The sequence below is a fragment of the Ictidomys tridecemlineatus genome, chromosome Y, assembly GCF_052094955.1.
Source record: "Ictidomys tridecemlineatus isolate mIctTri1 chromosome Y, mIctTri1.hap1, whole genome shotgun sequence".
NCBI lineage: Eukaryota > Metazoa > Chordata > Mammalia > Rodentia > Sciuridae > Ictidomys > Ictidomys tridecemlineatus.
Window position 1 is genome coordinate 5680631 of NC_135494.1, and position 26055 is coordinate 5706685.

A 26055-nucleotide genomic window follows, 5' to 3' on the forward strand; every position below is an offset into this window, starting at 1 on the left:
TTAAAATTTTTATATATACATATGTATGTGTATCTATATATCTATGTATGTTTGTATATATATACATATATGTATGTATATATAGGTACATATATATTTATACATATACATATATGCATACATATTTATTTTTTCCCCTGAAGACAACAACAACAAAAAAGCAGAAATCCTAGAAATGAATAAAATAAAAATAAAAGCTCAATAGAAGGCATCACCAACAGACTAGACACTTGGAGCACAGAAGCCAAATATATAATCTTGTAAACAGAGCACAGACAGACAATGATACGAAACCGAAAACAAGAACTTCAAAGAACTATGGGATACATCTATATGTATATCTATCTATATACATCCCACCACAGTGAAAGAAATGTCAGAAAAGTTAGGTTAGGAAAAAAAAAATACACACACACACACACACACACACACACACACACACACATTCCTCTATTTCCCTTGATTCTTTTTTTCTTCCATTAAAAGGTAATCTCTATTATTCTCTTCTCTTCCTTTATTCTTTTACTTCTGTCTTTTCTACTCCTCCCTCATACTCATCATACCCTACATCAGTTCTGTTTTCTCCCATCCACCATTTGAAATTATAAAACTTTTTGCAAACTTGCTGTATTTATTACACGCAATAATTGATCGTTACCATTTCCGTTTATTGTGATAATTAACATTTTAGGCATTATTATAGTAGCAACTTTTTAGTACAATGCTATATATTGCTTGTAATGGTTGTTGTTAGTATTCGTCTCTTACAAAATAGTACAGGAAACCTTTAGAGACACCATGGAGTAGAAACTACTGCCCTATATCCACTGGGTAGACACACAATATGAAAAAGTAAGAAAACAAATCGTCCCACTCAAATGAAGATACTCTAAAAACACAACACCACAGTGTTCTCTGGTACTCCCAACCTTATTGTGATTAGGATGTGCCTATTAGAGAAAACATTTGGCCTTTAGTTATTCGGGACTGGCTTCTTACTCTTAGCTTGATACTCTCCAACTCCATCTATATACCAGCAATGTCATAATTTCATTAAATTTCATAATTTCCTTAAAGGTGAGTAATATTCTATTAAAAATATACTACATTTTCTTTATCCATTCATTCATTGAAGAACACCCAGGTTGGTTCCATAGGTCAGCTATTGTTAATTGAGTACTATAAACATTGATATGACTGCATTACTGTACTATAATGATTGTAAGTCCTTTGGATATAAACCAAGGAGTGAGATAGCTGGGTCAAATGGTGGTTCCATTCCCAGTTTTCTGAGGAATCCCCATACGCTTCCCATAGTGGAATCCATTGCACGGATTTGCAGTTCTGCTAGCTATGTACAAGTATACATTTCCCCCATATCCTTGCCAACATTTATTGTTGCCTGTATCTTAAGGATTGCCATTCTAACAAGAGTGATGAAATCTTAGTGTTGATTTGCATTTCTCTAATTACTATAGATGATGAACAATTTTTCATGTTTGTTGATTGACTATTTCTTCTTCTGTGAAGTGTCTGTTCAGTTCCTTAGCCCATTTATTGACTGGGTTATTTGTTTTTTTGAGTTCTTTATTGGAGGTGTAACTGGTAAAAATTTTCTCCCAATCTGTATATTATCTCCTCACATTTTTTATTGTTTCCTTTGCCGAGAAGAAGCTTTTGAATTTGAATGCCTCCCATTTATTGATTTTTTAATTTTACTTCTTGCTCTTTAGGAGTCTTGTTAAGGAAGTCAGATCCTAGGCTGATGTGGTGAAGTTTTGGGCCTATATTTCCTTTTATTAGGTGCAGGGTCTCTGTTCCAGTGCCTAAGTCTTTGATCCACTCTGGGTTGGTTTTTGTTCAGGGTGAGAAACACAGAAACAGCAGTTTACTTTCATTTTGCTACATATGGATTTCCAGTTTTGCTAGCACCATTTGTTGAATAGGCTAGCAGTTCTCCAGTGAATGTTTATGGCTTATTAGACATAACCATATTTATATGCATTTGTCTCTGCATACTCTATTCTGTACCCTTGGTCTACGAGTCTACTTTGGTGCCAATACTTTTCTGTTTTTGTTACCTTAGCTCTGTAGTATAGTTTAAGGTCTAGGATTGTGATGCCTCCTGCTTTATTTTTCTTGCTAAGGATTGCTTTAGCTATTGTGGATCTCTTATTTTCCAAACAAATTTTATGATTGCTTTTTATTCCAACAAAATTGAAAATATCAAAGGCTTCAACAAATTTCTAGAGACATATGACCTATCCAATCTGAATGAGAAGGTCAAACATGATTTAAACAGATCAATTTCAAGTAATGAAATAGAAAACACCCTCAAAAGCCTACCAACAAAGAAAAGCCCAGGACCAGATGGATTCTCAGCCAAGTTCTAAAAGACTTTCAAAGAATTACCACCATTACTCCTCAAAGCATTCCATGAAACAGAAAAGGAGAGAACCCTTCCAAACTCATTCTATGAGGCTAATATCACCCTGATAACACCACCAGCCAAAGACACATCAAGGAAAGAAAATGTATAGACCAATATCCCTAATGAACATAGATGCAAAAATTCTCAATATAATTCTGATAAATCGCACACAAAAACATATTAGAAAGATAGTGCACTACGATCAAGTGGGATTCATCCCAGGGATGCAGGGTTGGCTAAACACACGAGAATCAATAAACGTAATTTATCATATTAATAGACTTAAAAACAAGAATTATATGATCAGATACAGAAAAAGTACACCTTCACATTCAAAACACTAGAAAAACTAATAACAGTAGGGACATACCTAAATACTGTAACTATATTGCTAAACCCAGTCTCTCCCCTCTCCCCTTTGTGTTTATTTCTCTTACCAATATTATTTTTACTGGATAATTTATGGAGTAGTTACATTTATTTTTAAAAATCAATGAAACCCATGTTAATAACAAAATGTATAACACTATAAAATAAACAATTAAAGGTGTTATAGAACTCAATATCAATAAACACTGTTACTTTAGGTTATAACCAATTTCTTTCCTATTTTCCATTACAAACTATAAATTTGTATGTTTCTGTGGTAACAAAACTCACCTGAGACTCTTTTTTTTAAATATTTATTTTTTTGGTGTAGATGGACACAACACAATGCCTTTATTTTTTGTGTGCTCTACCACTGAGTCACAATCCCAGCCCTCACCTGAGACTCTTAACTAAAATTTTCTCTAAACAAAATAATCTTAAAGAAGTGTAACACTACTGGACATTTCAAATGCTAAGATAATTAAGAGACTTCACAGTCTTAGAGAAAAATACTGAAGAAACTTCTACAATAATCCCTGGTTCTAACCATCCATAAATATTTTGAAAAGAAATCTAAACATCACACATAAAAATAGGAGACACTTTCTTATGGCATAGCCATAGATGTAAATCATATTAAATATCAATATTAACCATATATCAATTATTATATTTAGAAAATGAATTAAAAGTTTATGACAGTTACCACAAATATTACAAATATACTGAATAAGTCCCAAAATCTTTTATTTGTCTTAAATAATTGTATCAGCAAACAAAATTTCAAACACAATTAATAAGGATAAAGCACTAAAAATATATGTAATAGTAAAATACCTAAATAAAATCATATGATAAATTCATTTTGTTTAAAGCAAAAAATTTTTTCCTGGTATATTATATTTCACTGAAAGCATAGGTGGACAAGTCTGTTTTTAAGAAAGGTAAATTAAAATGCTTACCTGGGTTTCATACAAGTGGGCAATATGAAACTGAACTGTAATGGATCATGGAAAAAAATCAATTTCAATACAGCTACATTTCAAGTAATAAGGTAGAGCCAAAGTAACAATGACATAATACATGATTCAAAACACAAGCAAATGTAAAACTACAGATTTCTTTCCATACAAGAGAAAATTCTTTCATAATTAATTACATTTCTAAATTCAACCAACTTTGTAGGACAACATATGGCTTTATAGGTAAATAGCAAAGTTAAATAGTTGCCACATAAAATAAATACTATTTATTGAATAAAATATATCACAAAATAATATGCCATACACACACAGGCACAAGAATAATACCCCTTTACCTCGTAGTTTGAGAGATTTTCTTCCTCGTTAGTTATTTTTCCCACTCAGCTTTCCTTACTATTTTTTTTTTAATTTTTAATATTTATTTTTTAGTTTTCGGCAGACACAACATCTTTGTTGGTATGTGGTGCTGAGGACTGAACCTGGGCCGCACGCATGGCAGGCGAGCGCGCTACCGCTTGAGCCACATCCCCAGCCCCAGCTTTCCTTACTATTATCAAGTCCAATTAATAGAAATTTTATCTTATTTCATTATTGGAGGTACATGGATTATAAATTAAGAAAAAGGCAAAGATAAACATTTAGGCCCCCATTTTCCCTATACTTGTGTAATCTGTTGAAGATTATAAGGAAGGAAAAGAACAGTGATGATTGGCAGGCATGTTTATACCATCAGAAACCAATCTAGATTTAGTCTCAGGGCCCAAGACTCTGACCTCACATTTCATAAGACACAATGTCACTTTTTAAAAGGTAAAAATCTCAATTTTTTAATACATTCATATATGTTTTATTTTTATTTAAACCAGGGATTGAATCCAGGGATACTTAACCACTGTTAAGTGTCTTACAGACAATCATATAATATTAAGTGTCACATTACCTTATTCTTTGCTTTGAAAACTTGTGATTTGTAACAGCGTTTGTAACACAGTCAAAATACAAGGAATGTACAAAAGGGGAGAATTTATGCTTTTATTTTAAAATGGACACAAGGAATATCTGATAATAATGATTATCAAGCTGGCAATAAGTATTAGTGATCAGTGAGAAACCAGGCTTTTCTAGAGTTACTAAATGATCACATTGATTTTCTTTCTGTCTTTTTTTTTAAAAGGGCACATTGATTTTTGTAAGTTAAAAGAGAGAGAGAGAGCAAGCGAGCGCAGGCATGGTGGCACAAGTCTGTAATCTCAGCAGCTTGGAAGGTTGAGACAGAGGATAGTGAGTTCAAAGCTAGCCTGAGCAATGGTGTGGCGCTAAGCAACTCAGTGAGGCTCTGTCTCTAAATAAAAACAAAATACAGCTGGGGATATGGCTCAGTGGCTGAGTGCTCATGAGTTCAATCCCTGATCCACACGCCCCCCAAAAAAGAAAGAAAAAAAAGTAGTACGCAAATGAACTGAACATGTCTCTGAATCACCCACATGTCTTCCCATTCCTCCTCTCAATTAGCAATAGAAACAAAGATATAGTAAACATAAACATATACTCATGGTCATAATTTGAAATGTTCTTGCTCTAAAGTCAAAAACAATATTGTACTTAAAAAATACTTACTTTCTGCCCTGGATAAAGTACAGGGATTACAGTCAATCAAAGCCAATTGAAAATGCTACAAAGAGGAAAGTGAAAAAAATTAATGCTTAAATTTAGAGTTATTTAAAATAATTTTATTTTCTACTTTAGCTTTCTAAGGTCTAATGACAGAATAAAGGCCATACAAACAAAATATACTACTCAGTCAAATAAAATCATTATCATTAACTTATATCTGAATTGTCACCAGTTATTTTCACAAGATAGTAACAAATGAAGAATAAGAGTTAACATCAACTAAATGTTTAGTTATATAAAAAAAGTTTGAATCGTCAAGTAAATAAAACATTAAATTATAAAGTGTTTAAATGGACACAGATATTAAATCACTTTTTAAAGTTTAGAGGTACAGTGGTATTTTTTAGAGTATCAAAACTTATATTAAAATATGATATAAACTTTATGAACCAAATTAAATAATAATGAAATGAGAATTTACATGAATAAAACATGTCTGCTTGTACTGATTCTTCAATGTCACTAAACTCTAAGACCTTTCAAACCTGTAACCCTGTGTGTGTGCATGTATGATTCTTTAATCCATGTTCAAATTCATATATAAAATGTAGTTTTTAAAAAATATTTATAAATTATATGAATAAAAACATTAAAATTATTAATAAATTCTGAATGTATACATCTATAAAACGAGTTCTAAAAACACAAGAAAACATTAAGACACCAAAACATTAAAAAACATTAAGTTATGACTAACAACAAAAATTAACAATTGGCATGAAATCACAAAAGTTCTATTTATAAAGCAAATATTCTTAATTTTGCTAAACATCTAATTACTAAATATTTTTTTAAAATAGTAATACATATACTCCCAATACCAGTTTCTTTGTTAAAAAGTTTAAGAACTGTTTCAATAAAAAAATCAAAGTAGAATTATTAAGAACATTTCTATATTAATCATTTAGAATTCTCAAAAACTAACATTTACTGCTCAATATAACGAAAAAAAATTGTGAATAAATGTTATAAAGAGAGAGGCTGCTTTTGCTACAAGCACCAACTCTTCACCTGGACCTGCACAGATGTGATGGATAACTGAAAGCAGGATGTATACCTGACATCTCTCTTCATATGGCTCTTTAAAGTCCTTTAGCACTTTAAACTCTGGGACAGGTTTCTGCTAGGGACTGCACTTCGACATGTTCACTGTGTCAGAAGTATTCCTATCATCCCCAAATTCAGTCTGTCTTCTCTTCCTTCAAGGCTGAAAATGTCAGGATGGAATTAACTTTCATAATCTGCGTATTATCAACTGCCAGCTCTTCCAAAGGTCCTGCTACTACTAACTACTGGAGTAGCTTTTAAGTCTCTACTCATTGACCTAAACCTGAAAGCTACTCAATCACTGACCTAATTTCATCTGAATTTTTTGACTCATTCTTATTCTTCTAAGTCATTCTCTCTTGCAGTTACCTTGGATCTCAGTGATGACAGGTCTGGTGGATAAACCTCTTATGACTATAGCTAAAATATTTCCAGACAGCAGCCACTTTTATTTTTTTATCACCAACAAGGCTGCTCTTGACTCTGAGATAATGATCAATCAGTTCCTGGCCTGCAGACTGATAGCAGCCCTCCAATCCTTGCCTTTGCTCCTTTCCCATGTAACCCTATGACTAGTGTTAGCATCTGCAAAACAGAATTCTATATTCTTTCCTGTGTAGCCACATCGAGAAGAAACTCCAGCCTTCCATACCATTCATCTCTTTAATTAGCCTTTGATTTATATAGCTGCTCAAGGTTAGTTGGAATCCCGGAGCCAGGATTTGATCAACTCCAGTAAAAGCAAAATTGATTTTAAGATAATTAGGTGCTATAAAGAGAACTCTAATGTGCTTTTAAGTAGAACTTTTCAGTAAGTGATGTTTGGAAAACCAAATATCCACATGAAAAGAATTAATTTGGATCCTTATATTACACTTTATGCAAAAGTTAACCCAAAATATTTCAAAAACATTACTGTAAGGGATAAAACCTTTAGGAGAAAATATGAAAGAAATCTTTGAGGCTTTGGATTTGGCAATGATTTTTTTTTGGATATGACATCAATGGTAAAGGCAACTAAAGAAAAAAAATCAATAAACTGGGGGGGGGAGTCATCTAAAGGACTCAAAGCTTCTGTGCATGAAAGGACACTATCAAAAGACTTATTATCAAACCTTCAAGATATGGGAAAATATTTGCAGACCACAGATCTCAAACTGGATAAGAACTAGATACACACATACATATACTATAAAATGTTTTGTATTGTTTCAGGAAAAGCCTCTATAATCCACTCACGAACAGTATCGAAACAACCTTTCCAGAATGCACATGCACAAAAGAAGCTAGCTTGTCTGATCAATAATCATTTGACATCACAGGTCAAATTCCTCTGTGCAGAACATGGTAATTCTCCACTGAAAGAAAGGTAATCTTTCAATAGGTAAGATACCCTTTAAAAAAATGCTAAAATTTCTATCTCTTACCATCCAGTCAAAAACAGATTCTGCCCACTCCTGCCTACAAATTCTATGCTACAAACTGATTTAAAGAGCAGGTTTGAGCTGAGTGATCCTGATCAATATCATGGCACCAGTTTTTGCAAAAAGAAAGAGCTTTATTAAAGTGAATCACTAAGGATTCCTCTCACCCTTTACAAAAAATGAACACAAAATGGATCAAATATCTTAGGAAGACCTGAAACTACTAGAGGAAAAACATAGGGAAACCCTTCAAGATACTGGAATAGGTAATAATTTCCAGAAAATAAAAACAATTGATAAACTGGGATTATCCCAAAACAAAAGGCTTCAGAACAACAACAACAACAACAAAGTGATCAATCAGCAGAGTGAAAACAGCCTATAGAATGGGAGAAAATCTTTGCCAGATATTCGTCTGACAGAGGATTAATAACCAGGTTATATTAAGGACTCAAAAGATAAGACCAAAAGAGCGAGCAATCAAATCAACTAACAGAGTGATGATCCCAATGGACAATTCTCAAAAGGAAGGTAAAAATGACCAATAAATAAATTTTTTAAATGTCTGATATCTTGGGCTGGGTTTGTGGATCAGAGGAAGAGTGCTTGCCTACCATGTGTGAGGCACTAGGTTTGATCCGCAGCACCACATAAAAATAAAGATATTGTGTTCATCTATAACTAAAAAAATAAATATATATTTCAAAAATGTCTAATACCTTACAGGCATGTTGGCATAGACCAGTAATCCCAGCAGCTTGGGAGGCTTAGACAAGACAATTGCAAGTTCAAAGCCAGCCTCAGCAACTGTGAGGCACTTAGTAACTCAGTGAGACTGTCTCTAAATAAAATACAAAACAGGGCTGGGAATGTGGTTCAGTAGTCAAATAATCCTGAATTCAATCCCCAAAAAAGTTTAATATCTTTACCTATCAGGGAAATGCAATCAAAAACTACACTGAGATTCCATCTCACCCTAATCAAAATGGGTACTGTGAAGATTTTGAGAAACACATTCACCTCATCCAAACGCAAACAATGGGATCGAAGACGGGAGATACAGGGGCAAAAATAAAGTCAGACTTTAATTACATTCTTGTGTGTGTGTGTGTGTGCACAACCGCAGTACTAGGTACTGAACCCACAATTTTGTGCAAACAAGGCAAGCACTCTACCAACTGAGCTATATCCCCAGACCTAGTAACAGTTTTGCAAGATTAAGCGCCTTGTGGTCAGAAACCCAGGGGTAGTCACAATCAGCATTTATCCTCTGATGCACAAGGTCCTTCCCTGGGTTCTTTCATGGCTCAGTACTATAGAGTACAGTCTTCCTAAACATGACGTAGGTTTTAGCATCTCTAATGGGGTTTATTTAAAATATGTACTTCTTTTCTTGTAGCAGAAAAGTAGTCTTTGGGGTGTATGCACTCTGGTACACATGCAGCTCTCATGTCTTTCCTTAAGCTAGAACTTCTTTTTCTTCTTTTTTTTTTTTTTTTAAGCAGGATTGACTGTCTTTATTTAGTGGTAATAAGAAAAAAGGCTGAAGATTGGTACTTAAATGTGCAGTTAACAGTGACCCTTTAATACAGGCAAAAATAAAGAAGAGACAGGAAAACTGAAAACTAAGGGAGACTTGAACAAAGGCAATGTTAGTCCAAGCACTGCAAGCTCTGCTGTACTCCTGTACTTCAACAAGGGGAGAAAGACAAAAGTACTGACTATTTTCCAACCAGCATGTTTTCTCTCTAAAGTCTGTCGATGGTTATATTTCACTGTATCTTATGAATATATTTTTATATATATGACATTGTATCAGAAAAATTACTAAGTTTTTCTTTGTCTTAGTCTTTTTTTCCATGACAGTTTAAGTGTTCAAGTCCCTTGTACTCCTTCTGTATCAGAAATGCAATGCTTGAAAACTATTGTATCATCTTTGTCATCCACCATTCCCAACACTTCAGATTTTTATTTCTCCAAAAATGTTGATGCACAAACTTGAATAGGGCCCTAACTATCTGCAGAATTCTCAGGAGTGGTAGCAGTGCCTTTAGAAACCCTTTACTTCTGCTGCTTTTTTATGCCTAAATAATTTTATTTTTTGGAGGTTTTTCTGAAGGTCTTATTGGATAAAACCAATGGAAGAAAATCATAATTAATTTCTTTTTCTGCTGATTTCTTCTTGAGCAATTTTTTTCTTCTTTTAAGTCACTCTTCCATCTGTGCTTTTAAACAAATGTCCACTTTTGATTATACCACTTCATAGTTGGATATGATGACTAATGAAATGGAACATTCCACTCTTTAAAAGTTCTTCCTATACTTTTTCTGGTGGCATAAAATGACACACCAAAAGTTTCATCAAAAAAGTAGTATATCACTGTTTCAGCAACTATCTTGGCAACATCTTCAGTTTTTCTTGCTTTTTTCTGCAAGAATACTATACCTCCTTCTGATGGTTGATGGCTTTCTGTAGGTTCAAAGAATCTGTCCCGGTGGACAGTGTACCTTGACCCTGCCATGCTGAAAGATCTCTTCAGCACACTCTACGTGTGTTAAATAAAATTTATTCATTTGTAGAGGAACACACAGTATCTTTATTTATTTTTATGTGGTACTGAGGATCGAACCTAGTGCTTTACACATGCGAGGCAAGCACTTTACCACTGAGCTACAGCCCAGCCAAGCTACTAGTTTTTAACAAAGAGATTTCTATATCTGTTTATCAGGCTGACACCTTCCCTAACTCCTTTGTCTACAGGCTATTCGAATGCACGCGTTTTGGTTCTGTGGACTATGATGCTGTTGTGTAACTTGGCCTTCTGGTCTACTTCCCCTCTGGTTGCCTTTCTTACATCCCAATTTTACATTGAGGCTGAATAATGTACTCTGAAAATGGATCACTTCTCACAGTTTCATCAAGAAAAGAAAAAACAAATGTTGATGAGGATACAGTAGAAAAGATACCCTTATACACTATAGGTGAGAATGTAAATTAATAAAGTCACTATCAAATCATAAAAAAATAAAATGACCGTGTAACCCAGGTGTACCTCTCCTGGGAATTAAAGTAGTGTAAAACAGAAATGCCTATATGCCCATGTTTAGCAATCAAGTTATGCAATCAGCCTTGGTGCATGTCAACAGATAAGTCAATAAAGAACATGTGATCTAGATAAACACAATGGAAAATATTATTCAAGGATAAAAAAATGAAACTATGTCATCTGTAGGAAAATGAATGGAACCAAAAATCATCATGCTAAGCCAAAACACCTTTTTGGTGTGTCACTTTATGTCACCAGAAAAAGTACAGAATATATAGAGATGTATGGCATGTTTTCTCTTATACGGAGAATCAGATGGGGGGAAAATCTAGGAAAAGGAAAAAACATCAAGGAAAAGAGGGGAAAAGAAGAGGAGGGAAATATCATTAAAGCATGTTTCATGAAACATCAAAATGAAACCCATCACTCTGTATAATTAACATAATATAATTATATTAATTTATAAATATAATAATTTACTTCAGAATATATGAAGACTTAACATAACTCAACAACCAAAACCTAAAAAACCGAATTTAAAAATGGCATGGTCAATAGGCGTGGGTCCACCCCTCCACCAGCAGGCACCTGCCTGAGACCAGCCTCCAGCACAAGACCACCCCTTCCAACCAGCAGAGTATCACAGAAACCAGGCCTGGACCAGATCCAACACACTGACTTGCCCAGGACCCAGGTCCAAGATAGGTCTGAATTCGAAGTCCCTCTACCCGCTGCCCTAAGCCTAATTCACTTCCATCTTGGGACTCAACTCTTTCATCACTGGATAGATCTTCCAAACAAAAGCTGAACAAAGAAACTACAGAACTCAATAACATAGTCAATCTAACTGACATATACAGAATATTTTGTCCTTCAACAAGCAATATACTTTCTTCTCAGTAGCACATGGATCCTTTTCTAAAATAGACTGTATATTGTGTTAAAAAGCAAATCTTAGCAAATATTTAATTTGTATTCTATCAGATCATAATGGAATAAATTTACAAATAAATGATAAAATAAGAAATAAAAGCTACTCCAACACCTGGATACTAAAAAATATACTACTGATTGAACAATGGGTTGCAGAATACATCAAGGAGGACATTTAAAAAAATTTAGAGGTGAATGAGAACAAAGATACAACATATAAAAAAATCTCTGGGACACTACGAAAGCAGTTCTAAGGGGAAAGTTCCCTGCATCGAATTCATTCCATAAAAGAAAAAGTCAACAAACAAATGACTTAACATTACATCTCAAAGCCCTAGAAAAAAGAACAAATAAACACCAAAAGCAGTAGAATACAGGAAATAATTAAAATCAGAGCTGAAATCAATGAAATTGAAGCAAAGAAACATTTGAAAACAATGATAGAAAAGTTGATTCTTTTGAAAAAATAAATAAAATTGATAGACCATAAGCCATGCTAACAAAGAGAAGGAGAGAGTAAACTCAAATTACTAATAAAAATACAGAAGATAATTAAAAATTATTTTGAAAACTTGTACTCCAAAAAAATAAAAAATATTCTAAAATTATATAATTTGCGCAAATTCAATCAGGATGATATACACAATTTAAAAACATCAATTTCAAGTGATGAAATAGCAGATGCCATGAGAAGTCTACCAAGCAAGAAAAGCCCAGCGCTGGATGGATACACAGCTGAGTTCTACAAGATTTTTAAAGAAGAATACCAATACTCTTCAATTTATTTCAGAAAATAGAAAAAGAGAGAACACTTCCAAACTCATTCTACAAGGCCAATATCACCCAGATTCTAAAACTAGACAACGATAAATTAAGAACAAAAACTTCAGACCAATATCTCTAAAGAACATAGATGCAAAAATTCAATAAAATTCTGGTAAATAATTTCAAAACATTTTAAAAATATAGTTCACAACAATCAAGTGGGGTTAATTCTGAGGATGCAAGGTCGGTTCAACACCTGGAAATCAATAAGTGTAATTCATCATATCAATAGACTTAAAGATAAGAATCATAATGATCATATCAACAGATGCAGAAAAGCATTTGACAAAATACAGCACTAGAAAAATTAGGGATAACAGCAACATATCTCAACATTATAAAGGTTGTCTATGCTCAACCCCAGACCAACATCATTCTAAACGGAGAAAAACTGAAGGCATTCCCTTTCAAAACTAGAAAAAGATAGAAATGCACTCTTTTAGCATTTCTATTTAATGTAGTTCTTGAATCACTGACCAGAACAATTAGATGAAAAAAGTTAAGGTGATATACATAGAAAAAGAAAAACTGAAACTGGCACTCTTTGCTGATGATATAATTCTATACCTAGAAGAACCTAAAAGTTTCACCAGAAAACTTCTAGAACTAGTGAATGAATTCAGCAAAGTAGCAGGATATAAAATCAACACACATAAATCAAAAGCATTTCTGTATATCAGAGACAAATCCTCAGAAACGAGGAAAACTACCCCATTTAAAACAGCTTCAAAACAAACAAACAAATAAATAAATAAATAAATAAAATACTTGGAAATCAACTTACCAAAAGAGGTAAAAGAGCTATATAATGAAAACTGCAGAACCCTAAAGAAAGAAATCAAAGAAGGCCTTACAAAATGGAAAGATCTACCTTGCTCTTGGATAGAATGGAACAGATAGTGATGCAGCCTATAATCACAGTAATTCGGGACAGTTGAGGAAGGACAATTCCAAGTTCCAGGTCAGACTTGGTTACTCATCAAGAACCTTACTAACTTAGGAATATCCAATTTTGGAGTTAACAATAATAAAGGCTGGGGATAAAGCTTGATGGTAAAGGAAGAAAGAAAGGGACAGAGAAAAATTAAGCGACACATTGAAAGATACTGGTCATTATGAATTGCAATGTTCCCTTCCTGCTTCCTGTTTACACCACTGCTGCTTTTATATAGCATGCTAGGTTCCTATTGCTCAAGATAAAGGAACTATCTGTAGATTCATAAAACTTAATCATTAATTAAATCAATTTCGTTCTCAGGACTGCAAAAATAATGTCAATATTAATTTAAGATAGAAATTCAGGTATTAAAGTCACACCAAGAAAATTGGTTGTTCAAAATTTCAAAAAACAGGGTTTGGGATATTTAGTACATGGTACTAGGGAGCAAGGAGAATTTGCTTAACCTATGTAAAGCCCAGAATTTCATACCTAGAAAAGTGTACAAACTATGCACACTCTCAAGAAACTTTTCGGCCACCCTTCGCATGGGACAACACCATGGCAGAACACCATGGCAGAGAACAGACCTCAACAAAATTCGGTGGGTGGGATAGCTCCAGCGAAACTGGCGACTGCAGATGTGTAACCCCTGGGCCCCCACCTCCCCACAGCGGGGAAATCTCAAAGGCCCCTCCCCAGCTCTCCGTGAACTCAATTGTCTGACCGAAGTTGCCAGGAGGAACATCGGATGCCTGGCTACTGCTCCCACCAACGCTGACAACCGAGGTCACTTGCACCAGCTCCCAGGGGCGTGGCTACCAGAGGGAATCAGGTAAATAAGCTGACAGTCCCCAGCCCCTCGCTCCATAACCTTGGGTTCTGGGGGAATGGCAAACAGAGAGAGTGTGCCCAATTGTTCAAGAAAATAAGGCACCCGGGAGCGGCAGACCTGGTGTGTAGCTAGTTCTGTGGTGAACGCCACCGGTGAATGGGGCCTGGCTGGAGGTAAAGCAGGGAAGTGGCTGGAGATGAGGAAAGGCCTTGGGCGAACAGGATAGGAGAGCCGTACAGTGAGGGAGAAGAGCCGCCTCATAGGGATTGTTTCTTGCATATTGAGAGGAGAAGCATGGCCAGGTGGGCACAGCTCCACCTTCTGGAAGAGAAGTTAATCGAACTTTAAGACTGCATTTTTTTCCCATTTCTTTTCAATTTCCTTTTTCCCCTTTTCTTGAATTCTACCTATTTACTCAAATTCTCTTTGGCGACTTCTTCCTTCCCCCTCAAATACTTTTCCTCCCAAGCATTACGATGCTCTCTATGTGTAATTTACTACATGTATATAGGTAAATGTTCTGAGGCGATCAATAGTGACACCAAGTCCCTAGCTAACCCCAAATACTCTGCACCATTCTCCTGTTAATATGCCCCATCAGTAGAGCAATCTTCCAAGGTTGCCAAGATATACCAACCTCAATACCATCACATCACCCGACCTAAACTTAAGTCCCAAGACCAAATTGCAGATCGCTATATGCCATCAGAATCCGTACACATTTTATGAAACGAATGAATCTGCTTTAAAGTACAATAAAATTCATCATCTCTAGTCATAGTCTCCCATCACAAAGGAGAAACCCCGGAGATACACAAAACCAAATTAAATTTATAGAAGTAAACAGTAACTCAGCAGTCAAACAGGGCCTGAAGTACCATGAGTGTCATGAAAAGGCAAGAAAGAAAAGGAGTACAAACAATGCAGGACAGCCTAAATCTACAGGAGAGGATAGAGGCATCAGGAAAATGGTCAAATAAAGAACTCAAGGAATACCTTACGCAGTTGGAATGGAAACTTAAAAAGGTCATTAGAAAGAACACACTGAAATGAATTACATAAACAAATTCAAAAAGCAAATAAGCAACTTTAGCAGAAGCTAGATATTATAAAAAAAATCAAACAATTATCCTAGAAATATAGGAAACTATAAAATAAATTAAAAACTCAGACGAGTATCACTAGCAGAGTGGAGCAAGTAGAAGTCAGAACATCAGACAATGAAGACAAAATATATCATCTCGAAAAGAGTCTAGCCAACTCAGTAAGGCTGGTAAGAAACCACCAGAGAAACATCCAAGAGATATGGGATAACATAAAAAAACAAAACGTAAGAGTCATCGGGATAGAGGAAGGTACAGAGGTCCAAACCAAGGGAAAGAGCAATCTATTGAATGAAATAATTTTAGAAAACTTTCCAAACATGAAAAAGGAAACGTATGTACAAATTCTAGATGCATACATGATGCCAAGCATACAAAATCACAGTAGACCAACTCCAAGACACACTGTTATGAAGATATCTAATATATAGAACAAAGAGAAAATATTAAAGCTACAAGAAAAAAGAGGCAGATGACATTTAGGGGTAAACCAATTAGGTTAACAGCTGAGTTTTTGACCACAGATGTTGAAAGCGAGAAGATCCAAGAACAATGTATTTCAAACACTGAAAGACAATGGATGCCAACCAACAACTTTGTATCCAGCAAAATTAAGCTTCAGGTACAACAACAAAATAAAAATCTTTCACGATAGACAAAAGTTAAAAGAATTCACAGCCAGAAAACCAGCACTGCAAACCATCTTGGGCAAAACACCACATGAGTAAGAAATGAAAAACAACAACCAAAACCAACAGTGAGAAGTACCTCAGTAAAGTGGGGGGGGGGGGGAAGATAAATAATCAAACATGACTGAAAGTACAAATCATATATCAATAGTAATGTTAATGGCTTAAATTCACTAATAAAGTGACACAGGCTGGTACGCTGGATTAAAAAAACAGATCCAACAGTATGCTGCTTTCAGGAGACACATCTGATTGGAAAAGACATACAAAGACCAAAGGTGAAAGGTTTGGAAAAATCATACTATGCACATGGTCCTCAGAAGCAAGCAGGGGTGGCCATCCTCATATCAAATAAAATCGACTTCAAGAGTAAGTTAATCAAAAGGGATAAAGAAGGACACTATATACTGTTAAAGGGAATCATTCACCAACAAGACATATCAATTATCAATATTTATGCACCAAATTGCTTCAACTTTAATAAAACAAACTCTTCTCAAGTTCAAAAGTCAAATAGACCACAGCACAATAATTGTGGGAGACTTCAACACACCTCTCTCATCATTTGACAGATCTTGCAAACAAAAGTTGAATAAAGAAACCATAGAACTCAATATCACAATCAATAATCTAGACTTAACTGACATATATAGAATATACCAAACATCATCAAGCGGCTATGCTTTTTTCTCAGCAGCACATGGATCCCTCTCAAAAATAGACCATACATTATGCCATAGAGCAAACCTTAGAAATTATGAAGGTGTGGAGATAATACCATGCATCTTATTTGATCATAATAGAATGAAAATGGAAATCAGTGATAAAAAAAAGGAAGGAAAAAACCTACATCACTTGGAAAGTAAACAATATGTTACAATATGTTACTGAATGTTCAACGAGTTACAGAAGACAGAAAGAAGGAAATCAAAAAATTCTTAAGAGATAAATGAAAATTCAAACACAACATATCATATAAATTATATTAATAATTTGAGATAACTCAAATTATTAATATACAGGATAAAAAAGGCAATATCACAACAGACACTACAGAAACACAGAAGAAAATTAGAAATTATTTTGAAAACCTATATTCCAATAAAATAGAAGATAGTGAAGACATAGATAAATTTCTTAAGTCATATGATTTGCCCAGACTGAGTCAGGAGGATACACACAATATGAACAGACCAATATCAATGGACAAATAGAAGAAGCCATCAAAGGACTACCAAACAAGAAAAGCCAAGGACCGAATGGGTACAAAGTGGAGTTTTACAAAATCTTTAAAGAAGAATTAATATCAATACTTTTCAAGTTATTTCAGGAAATAGAAAAAGAAGGAGCTCTTCCAAATTCATTCTATGAGGCCAACATCACCCTGATTCCAAAACCAGACAAAGACAACTCAAAAAAAGAAAACTACACACCAATATCTCTAATGAACCTAGATGCAAAAATCCTCAATAAAATTCTGGCGAATAGGATACTAAAACATATAAAAAAATTTTACTATGATCAAGTAGGATTCATCCCTGGGATGCAAAGATGGTTCAATATACAGAAATCAATAAATGTTATTCACCACATCAATAGATTTAAAGATAAATGTTGAGAGCCACAGCCAAAGGGGCCCCAGCAAACTTCCAGCTGGTGGCTTATGATTGGCTCACAGTGGCCCCAGCAACATCTAGCTGATTGGCTCTTCTGACGTGATTTTCATTGGGCTATTTCCCCGCCTTTCAGACTGCCAGCTGATGATCGGCTCATAGCGGCCCCAGCAACATCTAGCTGATTGGCTCCTCTGCAGTGATGCTCATTGGGCTGTTTCCCTGCCCTTTCAGACCATGGAACTGCTCATTGAAGGACTTCTTTGGCTCCGCCCAAACGACCCAGCCAACTGGCCTCAAGAGCAGGAGGACTGTGGGAGTTGGAGAGGCTGGGGTGGGGGTGAGAGGCTTGTGGGAAGCCGGTGGTGGCAGTTGGGCTCTGAGGGTTTTTTCCTGAGGAGCTGTTTTGTTTGGCGTTTGTAGTTCTAAAAATAAAGTTAGTTTCTTTTGACAAGTGGCTCCTGAATTGAGCCCAGCCAGATTGCGGCATTTGATGGCTCGTACGGGGAGCGACTGAGTGTAAGTAAACTGCTCGCCCCCTGAGGACAGGGCAAGAGGATGGGTAGCCATTCTAAGATTCCTCTTTTGTTTTACTACATTTTTGTTTTACGTTGCCTGTCCCTGGAGATGAGTGAGACGGAAGAAAAACCGCTTACACCTGAGGAAAAACTATTTGCATCTGAGGAACAGATAGGGAGAAAATAAGAATGGAAAGGTCAGGAGGATAGAAAGGCTGATATAATGATTTCGTGTGGATTCATTTTTAATGCATTCTGACTCGGTTTTGTTTGGCGTCATCTTGTTGGGTTGTATTATAGTAGAAATACGGGATCAGAAATTAGTAAAAAACAAACCGAAAGAGTGTTAACTAAATTGTTAGAGGAAGGAGGTATCTCAGTAAAATCAAGAGCAGTCAGGGCATCTGTTGATACAATACAAAAATGTAGCCCATGGTTTTTTAAGGAGGAGTTGTTAAACATATCACAGTGAAGATTAAATTGGCCATCATGGTGAAGATTTAAAAAGAATAGAAAAGAAAAGCCCAGGAACTCTGCCAGTAGGCACATTGACATCTGGGTGTTGGTATCTGGTTTGCTTAGTCCAAAGCCTTCAGTTCAGACAACGGTAGAGGAAGGAGAACACATATTGATTCAAGTAAAAGAGAAAGTCTCTCAAGTTAGTCAGAAAGAGGAAAAGATTCAAGTAAAAGAGAAGGTCTTTCGAACTAGTCAGACAGAGGAAGGAAGTTTAGAGCAGAAAAAGCCATCAGGGGAAAAGCTACAACAGGAGACTGCTGCAAACACCTTTCTATCAGAGAGCATAAGTGTCCAACCAACAGCACCACCACTACAGGAGATGCTACTAACAGCATTCTATCACCAGAGGGCACAAGTGTCCAATCAACAGCACCACCTCCATATGCTAGGAGACTCCCAACCCCCGCAGTTGATAGTTGGGATCCTGAGACGGGATCTCAAGTATGCCCTGTATTTGAGGTAGGAGGGCAGCGAACTTACCAGGGTTTAAATTTCAAATCAGTGAAGGAGCTAAAAGAGGCTGTAACAACCTATGGTCCTAAAGCACCCTTCACTATAAGCTTAGTCAAATCCATTAACAATTTGAACATGACGCCAGCAGATTGGAATAAAATGTGTAAAGCTGTGCTAAATGGAGGTCAGTGCCTGTTATGTAAGGTTGCCAATGAGGAATTTTGCAAGGAGACGGCTAGGCGAAATGCAGCAGCTGGTTATCCTCAGAGAAATCTAGATATGTTGTTAGGAAAGGAACCTTATGAGGATCAGCAGCAACAAATTGCATATGATCCTGGCGTATACTCACAAATTACTGTAGAGGCGATTACGGCATGGAAGACTTTACAAGGACATGGAGGTGTACAAAATCAATTACCTAAGGTAATACAAAGAGCTAATGAACCTTGCGCTGAATTTGTAGATAGGCTTATTCAAACAGCTACCAGAATTTTTCGGAATACACAACAAGCAATGTCATTAATAAAACAACTGGCTTATGTCCAAGCGAATCGTTGGTGCAGAGATATCATTAGACCATGGAAACAGGAAGATTTAAACACATCTATTAAACTATGTAGAGACATTAATGAACAAGAGCAAGTCATGTAAAACAGGCTTTAGATGCCAGAGACATTAATGAACAAGGGCAAATTGTGGCAGCTGCAATAAAACAGGCTTTATATGCTAGGCCAAGAACATGCTACAATTGTCAACAAACAGGGCATTTCAAAAGGAATTGCCCCATAGGAGGAGGGTTGAACAAAACTAGGTATCAAAGGAGTAGAATACCGGGTATTTGCCCACGATGCCGTAGAGGGAGACATTGGGCTAATGAATGCCGTTCTCAAACCACCATAGAGGGTACTCCATTATCAAAAAACGAACAAAGACGAACTGTTTATATTGTGGAGAAAGGCATCGGGCTCCATTGCAAAAAAATGGACGGGAGGCCCAATGCTCCGGGGCCCAAAACCACAAATATCTGGAGCACTGGAGGAACCCAGCAACCCCATCAGGGTAGTGCCCAGGACACATTGTCCATCAGATCCCTCATCAGGCAAACCAGAGGGAGCGCAGGGTTGGACATCTGCGCCTCCGCCAGATCAGTACTAACTCCAGAGATGGGAGTTCAAATCATTCCCACAGGGGTGAAAGGACCTCTTCCCAAAGGAACAGTAGGCTTATTATTGGGACGCAGCTCTTCTACTCTAAAAAAACTTATGATAAGTCCTGGGGTAATTGATCCCGATTATAAAGGTGAAATAAAAATTATAGCTGTTTCTCCAAAGGGTATATCAGTAATTTCACCAGGAGATAGAATAACACAGTTACTAATAATACCAAGCCTACATGATAAATTTTCCAGTAATGCTGTAGAAAGAGGTTCCAAGGGATTAGGCTCCACAGGTGTAAATTGGCTATGCTTTCTTTAAATTTAGATTCTCGCCCCATGCTAAAACTAAATATTCAAGGACATGAATTTAATGGGCTACAGGATACAGATGCAGACCTTAGCATCATCTCTTGTCAAGAATGGCCAAAACATTGGCCATTACAACAAGCCACTCAAACGCTTCGAGGCCTAGGAGTGGTGTCTAATCCCCATAAAAGTGCAACGGAATTAGATTGGAAGGATCCTGAAGGATGTGAAGGAACTATACAGCCATATGTATTGGATCATCTTCGTGTAAATTTATGGGGACGAGATGTCTTAGATCAATTAGGTTTGACATTAACAAATAATATCAATCAAAATCCACCCACTATTATGGCTAGACAAGGTTTTAGGAAAGGAAAAAGATTAGAAAAACAAGAACAAGGTATAGCAGCACCAATACAAATAGATCAAGGAACAGACAGACATGGGATTTTCACAAAGGGCCACTGAGACAATAAAAATTACATGGAAATCAGAAATACCAGTATGGGTTCCCTGACTAAAGAAAAGATACAAGTAATCCATGATGTGGTCAAACAACAATTATTAGAAGAACATACATAACCTTCTGTATCTCCCCATAATACTCCCATTTTTGTCATCAAAAAGAAATCAGGTAAATGGAGATTATTGCAAGATTTAAGAGCCATTAATAATGAAATGGTCATTATGGGACCTGCTCAATCGGGGATTCCTCAATTGTCTGCTTTGCCAAAAACTTGGTATGTTTTAGTTATAGATATTAAAGATTGTTTTTTTTTCAATTCCAATTCATCCTGAGGATAGTCCACGTTTTGCATTTACTATCCCTGCACTGAATCTTGAAGGTCCTGATCAGAGATATGAATGGAAAGTACTCCCTCAAGGGATGGCTAACAGCCCAACTATGTGTCAAATTTATGTTAACAAAGTAATCCAGCCACTTAGAAATCAAAATCCTGAACTACAAATACTTCACTATATGGATGATGTATTATTAGCACACAAAGATAAAACACATTGCTAGAATGTTAAGTCACACTTATAAACTTATTAAAAAATTATAATCTACAGATAGCAATAGATAAAGTACAATTAAATTTTCCAATTAATTATTTAGGAGTTCTATTATCCTCAACCGTGGTCCGTCCACCAAAAATTCAAATACGAGTAGATCAACTCAAATCACTTAACGACTTTCAAAAGTTATTAGGAGACATAAATTAAATAAGGCCTTATCGAGGTATACCAACAGGAAAGTTGGGACCTTTATTTAATATCCTAAAAGGTGCATCAGATCCAAATTCACCCCGAATGTTAACACCTGAAGCAAGAAATGCATTAAAAATCATTGAAACATATATGGAAAATATACATTTGGATAGAATTGATATGTCTGTCTGTATTATTTATTGTACTACCAACAAAAAATATTTCTACAGGAGTATTTTGGCAAGAAGGTCCATTATCATGGATACACATATCTTATTCTCCTAACACTATTCTTACTAGTTATCTTGAGGCTGTAGGACAATTAATACTCAAAGGAATAAAAGCAGCAAAGGCAGTGATTGAAATTTCTCCCAATAAAATTATTACTCCATATACTATGAATCAAATTGATGAATTAGCTAATGAGTTAAATACTTGGGCAATAATCATGTGCAAATCTAATGTTTCATTTGATAACCACTTACCATCTAATCCTTTATTGTCTTTTTGGTCATTGCATCCTGTAATTTTTCCAAAAATGACAAGAAAAACACCTATCATTCACTGATGAGTCAAATAATGGTACAGCAGCAATAATTACACCTGATCAAACTTTTACATTTTTAGTACCCACACAATCTGCTCAAAAGTTAGAGCTTAATGCAGTATTACAAGCTTTTGTGATATTTAAAGATTCTGTATTTATTTATTTTCTGATAGTCAGTATATAGTTAATGCTATAGTGTCCCTTGAAGATGCTGGTAGGATTTGCCCTTCCTCTACCGTTTTCTCTTTGCTTTCCACTATACAAAGTCTAATCTGGGACAGAAAAGATCCATTCTTTATAGGACATATCAGGGCACATACAGGATTGCCTGGAGCCCTTGGTTTGGGCAATGATCTAGCAGATAAAACTACACATAACATACATATTTTCTCTACACTAGAAGAAGCTACAAATTTTCATAAAAGGTTCCATGTCAATGCTAATACTTTATAAAAGCATTTTAAAATAACTAAGGAACAAGCTTGAAAAATAATAAAACAATGTCAAAATTGTGTGACCTTTTTACCACAAGTTAATCTTGGAATCAATCCTGGAGGACTGATACCTAACCATATTTGGCAGATGGACGTCACACACTTGCCAGAATTTGGAAAATTAAAATATTTGCATGTTACAGTTGATACTTCTTCTGGATTTTTGATGGGCTCCCTTCATGCCACAGAAAAAACTGAAGATGTTATAGCTCATTGCTTACAAAATTTTGCCACTGTGGGCGTTCCAAAACAGTTAGAAACAGATAATGCCCCTGGTTATACTTCTACCTCTTTTAAACAATTTTGCTCATCATTTGGCATTACTCATATAACAGGAATCCCATACAATCCACAGGAACAAGGCATAGTTGAAAGAGCTCACCAAACTATTAAAATGTACTTATTAAAGCAAAAAGACCAAATTGAGAAGGGGTATATACTCCTCAAAGATAAACTTAAAATAACCCCTTTTACTCTAAACTTTTTAAATTTGGATTCATCAGGACTTAGTACTGCAGAAAGGCATATGTGTCCAAAAAATGTGCATAAGCCCAAGGTACTTTGGAAGGATATTCTAACAGGACAACGGAAAGGTCCTGACCCAGTAATTGTCTGGAGTCGGGGGTCTGTTTGTGTGTTTCCACAGGAAGAACTGCAGCCGATTTGGATTCCAGAGAGATTAACTAAAGTTCTGACCCAGTGATTGTCTGGAGTTGGGGGCCTGTTTGTGTGTTTCCACAGGAGAGCAGCAGCCGATTTGGATTCCAGAGAGATTAACTAAAGCAATTTCTACAGACCAAAAAGAAGATGATTTGGCTCAAATCCATAACAGCTGATATCCAAAACTCCAATTTGGCTATCCTTACATCTGCGACAGAACCAGGATGTTTTTTTCAATATCTATTTTATTATTGCCCTTTCCCATATCATGAAGTTCTGTTTTGTTTCTTGAGCTCATACAGACCTACGTTAATGTTTTGCTGATCAGTTCTATTTTTTTTTTCACTATAGAGTTTTTAAACATTGCAATGTAAAAAGTTATAAGGCCTTTACTATTATGTGTTGTATGTACTATATTATGTGTGCACACTTGTGTTTTGTGTTATGTTTGAATGTACGTATGTCCGTATATCATATATGATGAGCGCTCATGAAAAAATCGATCTAGTTTTTTTTTTTTATTCATGTGATTTAAATGGTTTAATTTTAATTGGGTAAACAACTGTTGAGGATTGTTTTAATATGTGAACAAAAAAGGAGGTTAACAGATCTGTGTGTTTCCTTTCAACTTTCCTTTTCTTTATATTTAATAATTCTCTTCAAGACAATGTAAATTGTGAAGACAATGTAATTTGTTAAGAAATTTGTTTTCTTTTAGTGCCTTCTGGAATGTTACATTAATTTTTCTTTAGCCATTATTGCCAGAATTCCTATCTTCATCCCAGTGTCGGTGAAAACAAAAATAAAACCAATCTACAGCTTCTGCAATTGCCATCACTGAACTGCTTGCCTGGACTATGTATCACTTGTATGCATTGTGAACTCACCTGTATGCACTGTGAACTATCTGTTAGTGCAGCGACTTGTGGTAGTTTTGGGGTATTTTTGCTGATGATGTCATCGGTGGTACAATTTTTCCAAAAGAAGCCGTCAATTGGCTTGGTGTATCTTCCTCCCATCTGCTTGTCATGATCTTTCAGCTGGTACCTCTCCACAGGAGTGGCTGTATACTGGACCAGTAGTCAATGATGGGTAAGATCCAATTACAATGGTACCAACCTAAGACAGGAGGCTGATGCCCTGAGGTCAGCTCATCCGATGACGGGTAAGGACCATATGTAGTATTGGACAACCTAAGGCAGGCATGGTCCCTAAGCCACATGCTTGTTGTTGAAAACAGAGGGGGAGATGTTGAGAGCCACAGCCAAAGGGGCCCCAGCAAACTTCCAGCTGCCAGCTCATGATTGGCTCACAGCGGTCCCTGCAACATCTAGCTGATTGGCTCCTCTGAGGTGATGCTCATTGGGCTGTTTTCCCGCCCTTCAGACTGCCAGCTGATGATTGGCTCACAGTGGCCCAAGCAACATCTAGCTGATTGGCTCCTCTGCGGTGATGCTCATTGGGCTGCTTCCCTGCCCTTTCAGACCACGGAGCTGCTCATTGGGGGACTTCTTTGGCTCCGCCCACGCAACCCAGCCAATCAGCCTCAAGAGCAGGAGGATTGTGGGAGGTGGAGAGGCTGGTGTTGGGGTGAGAGGCTTGTGGGAAGCCGGTGGTGGCAGTTGGGCTCTGAGGGTTTTTTCCTGAGGAGCTGTTTTGTTTGGCGTGTGTAGTTCTAAAAATAAAGTTAGTTTCTCTTGACAAGTGGCTCCTGTATTGTGCCCAGCCAGACTGCAACAATGTATAAACATGGATGTGTAACTGATGTGATTCTGCAATCTGTATACATTGTAAAAATGAGAGTTCATAACGCACTTGAAACAAATTTATGAAATATGATATGTCAAGAGCTTTGTAATGTTTTGAAGAACTAATAAAAGAGAAACTTTTCTAGTTCTCCAATAATAAGGGAAGGGAAAGAAAAAAATGATCAATTTATTAAAATTATCATTCTATTTGTATTTCAAATTTGTATTTCTTATAAATAGATACTTATTTATCTATCATGTCCATCAAGATGCCTTAATATCCTTACAAAATACAAAATAGTTTGCGATGTATTCCAGTATTCAATAACATAATTTCTTACTTATTTAGCAGAATTCAACCAAAACTAATTTTACTGAAAATTCAGATTCTCAAAATGAGAAGTAAGCCAGGCACAGTGGTGCGTGATCACGCCTGTAATCCAGCGGTTTGGCGGGCTGAGACAAGAGGATCAAAGATAGCCTCAGCAAAAGGCAAGGCACTAAGCAACTCAGTGAAACTCTGTCTCTAAATAAA

The 26055-nt window shown here is 36.0% G+C and overlaps 1 protein-coding gene across 6 annotated transcripts in view; it reads right to left on the reverse strand.

The window, feature by feature from the left end:
• LOC144372002 (lysine-specific demethylase 6A-like) overlaps positions 1-26055 on the reverse strand; it is a 197716-nt gene that overhangs the window by 106530 nt on the left and 65131 nt on the right. For all 6 annotated transcript variants that reach the window (XM_078035390.1, XM_078035391.1, XM_078035394.1 and 3 more), the window contains 2 exons: positions 5401-5455; positions 3763-3797 (listed from right to left, as the gene is read on the reverse strand). In XM_078035390.1, coding sequence (XP_077891516.1) covers positions 3763-3797; positions 5401-5455 — 90 coding nt within the window. The remainder of the gene's footprint in view (positions 1-3762; positions 3798-5400; positions 5456-26055) is intronic.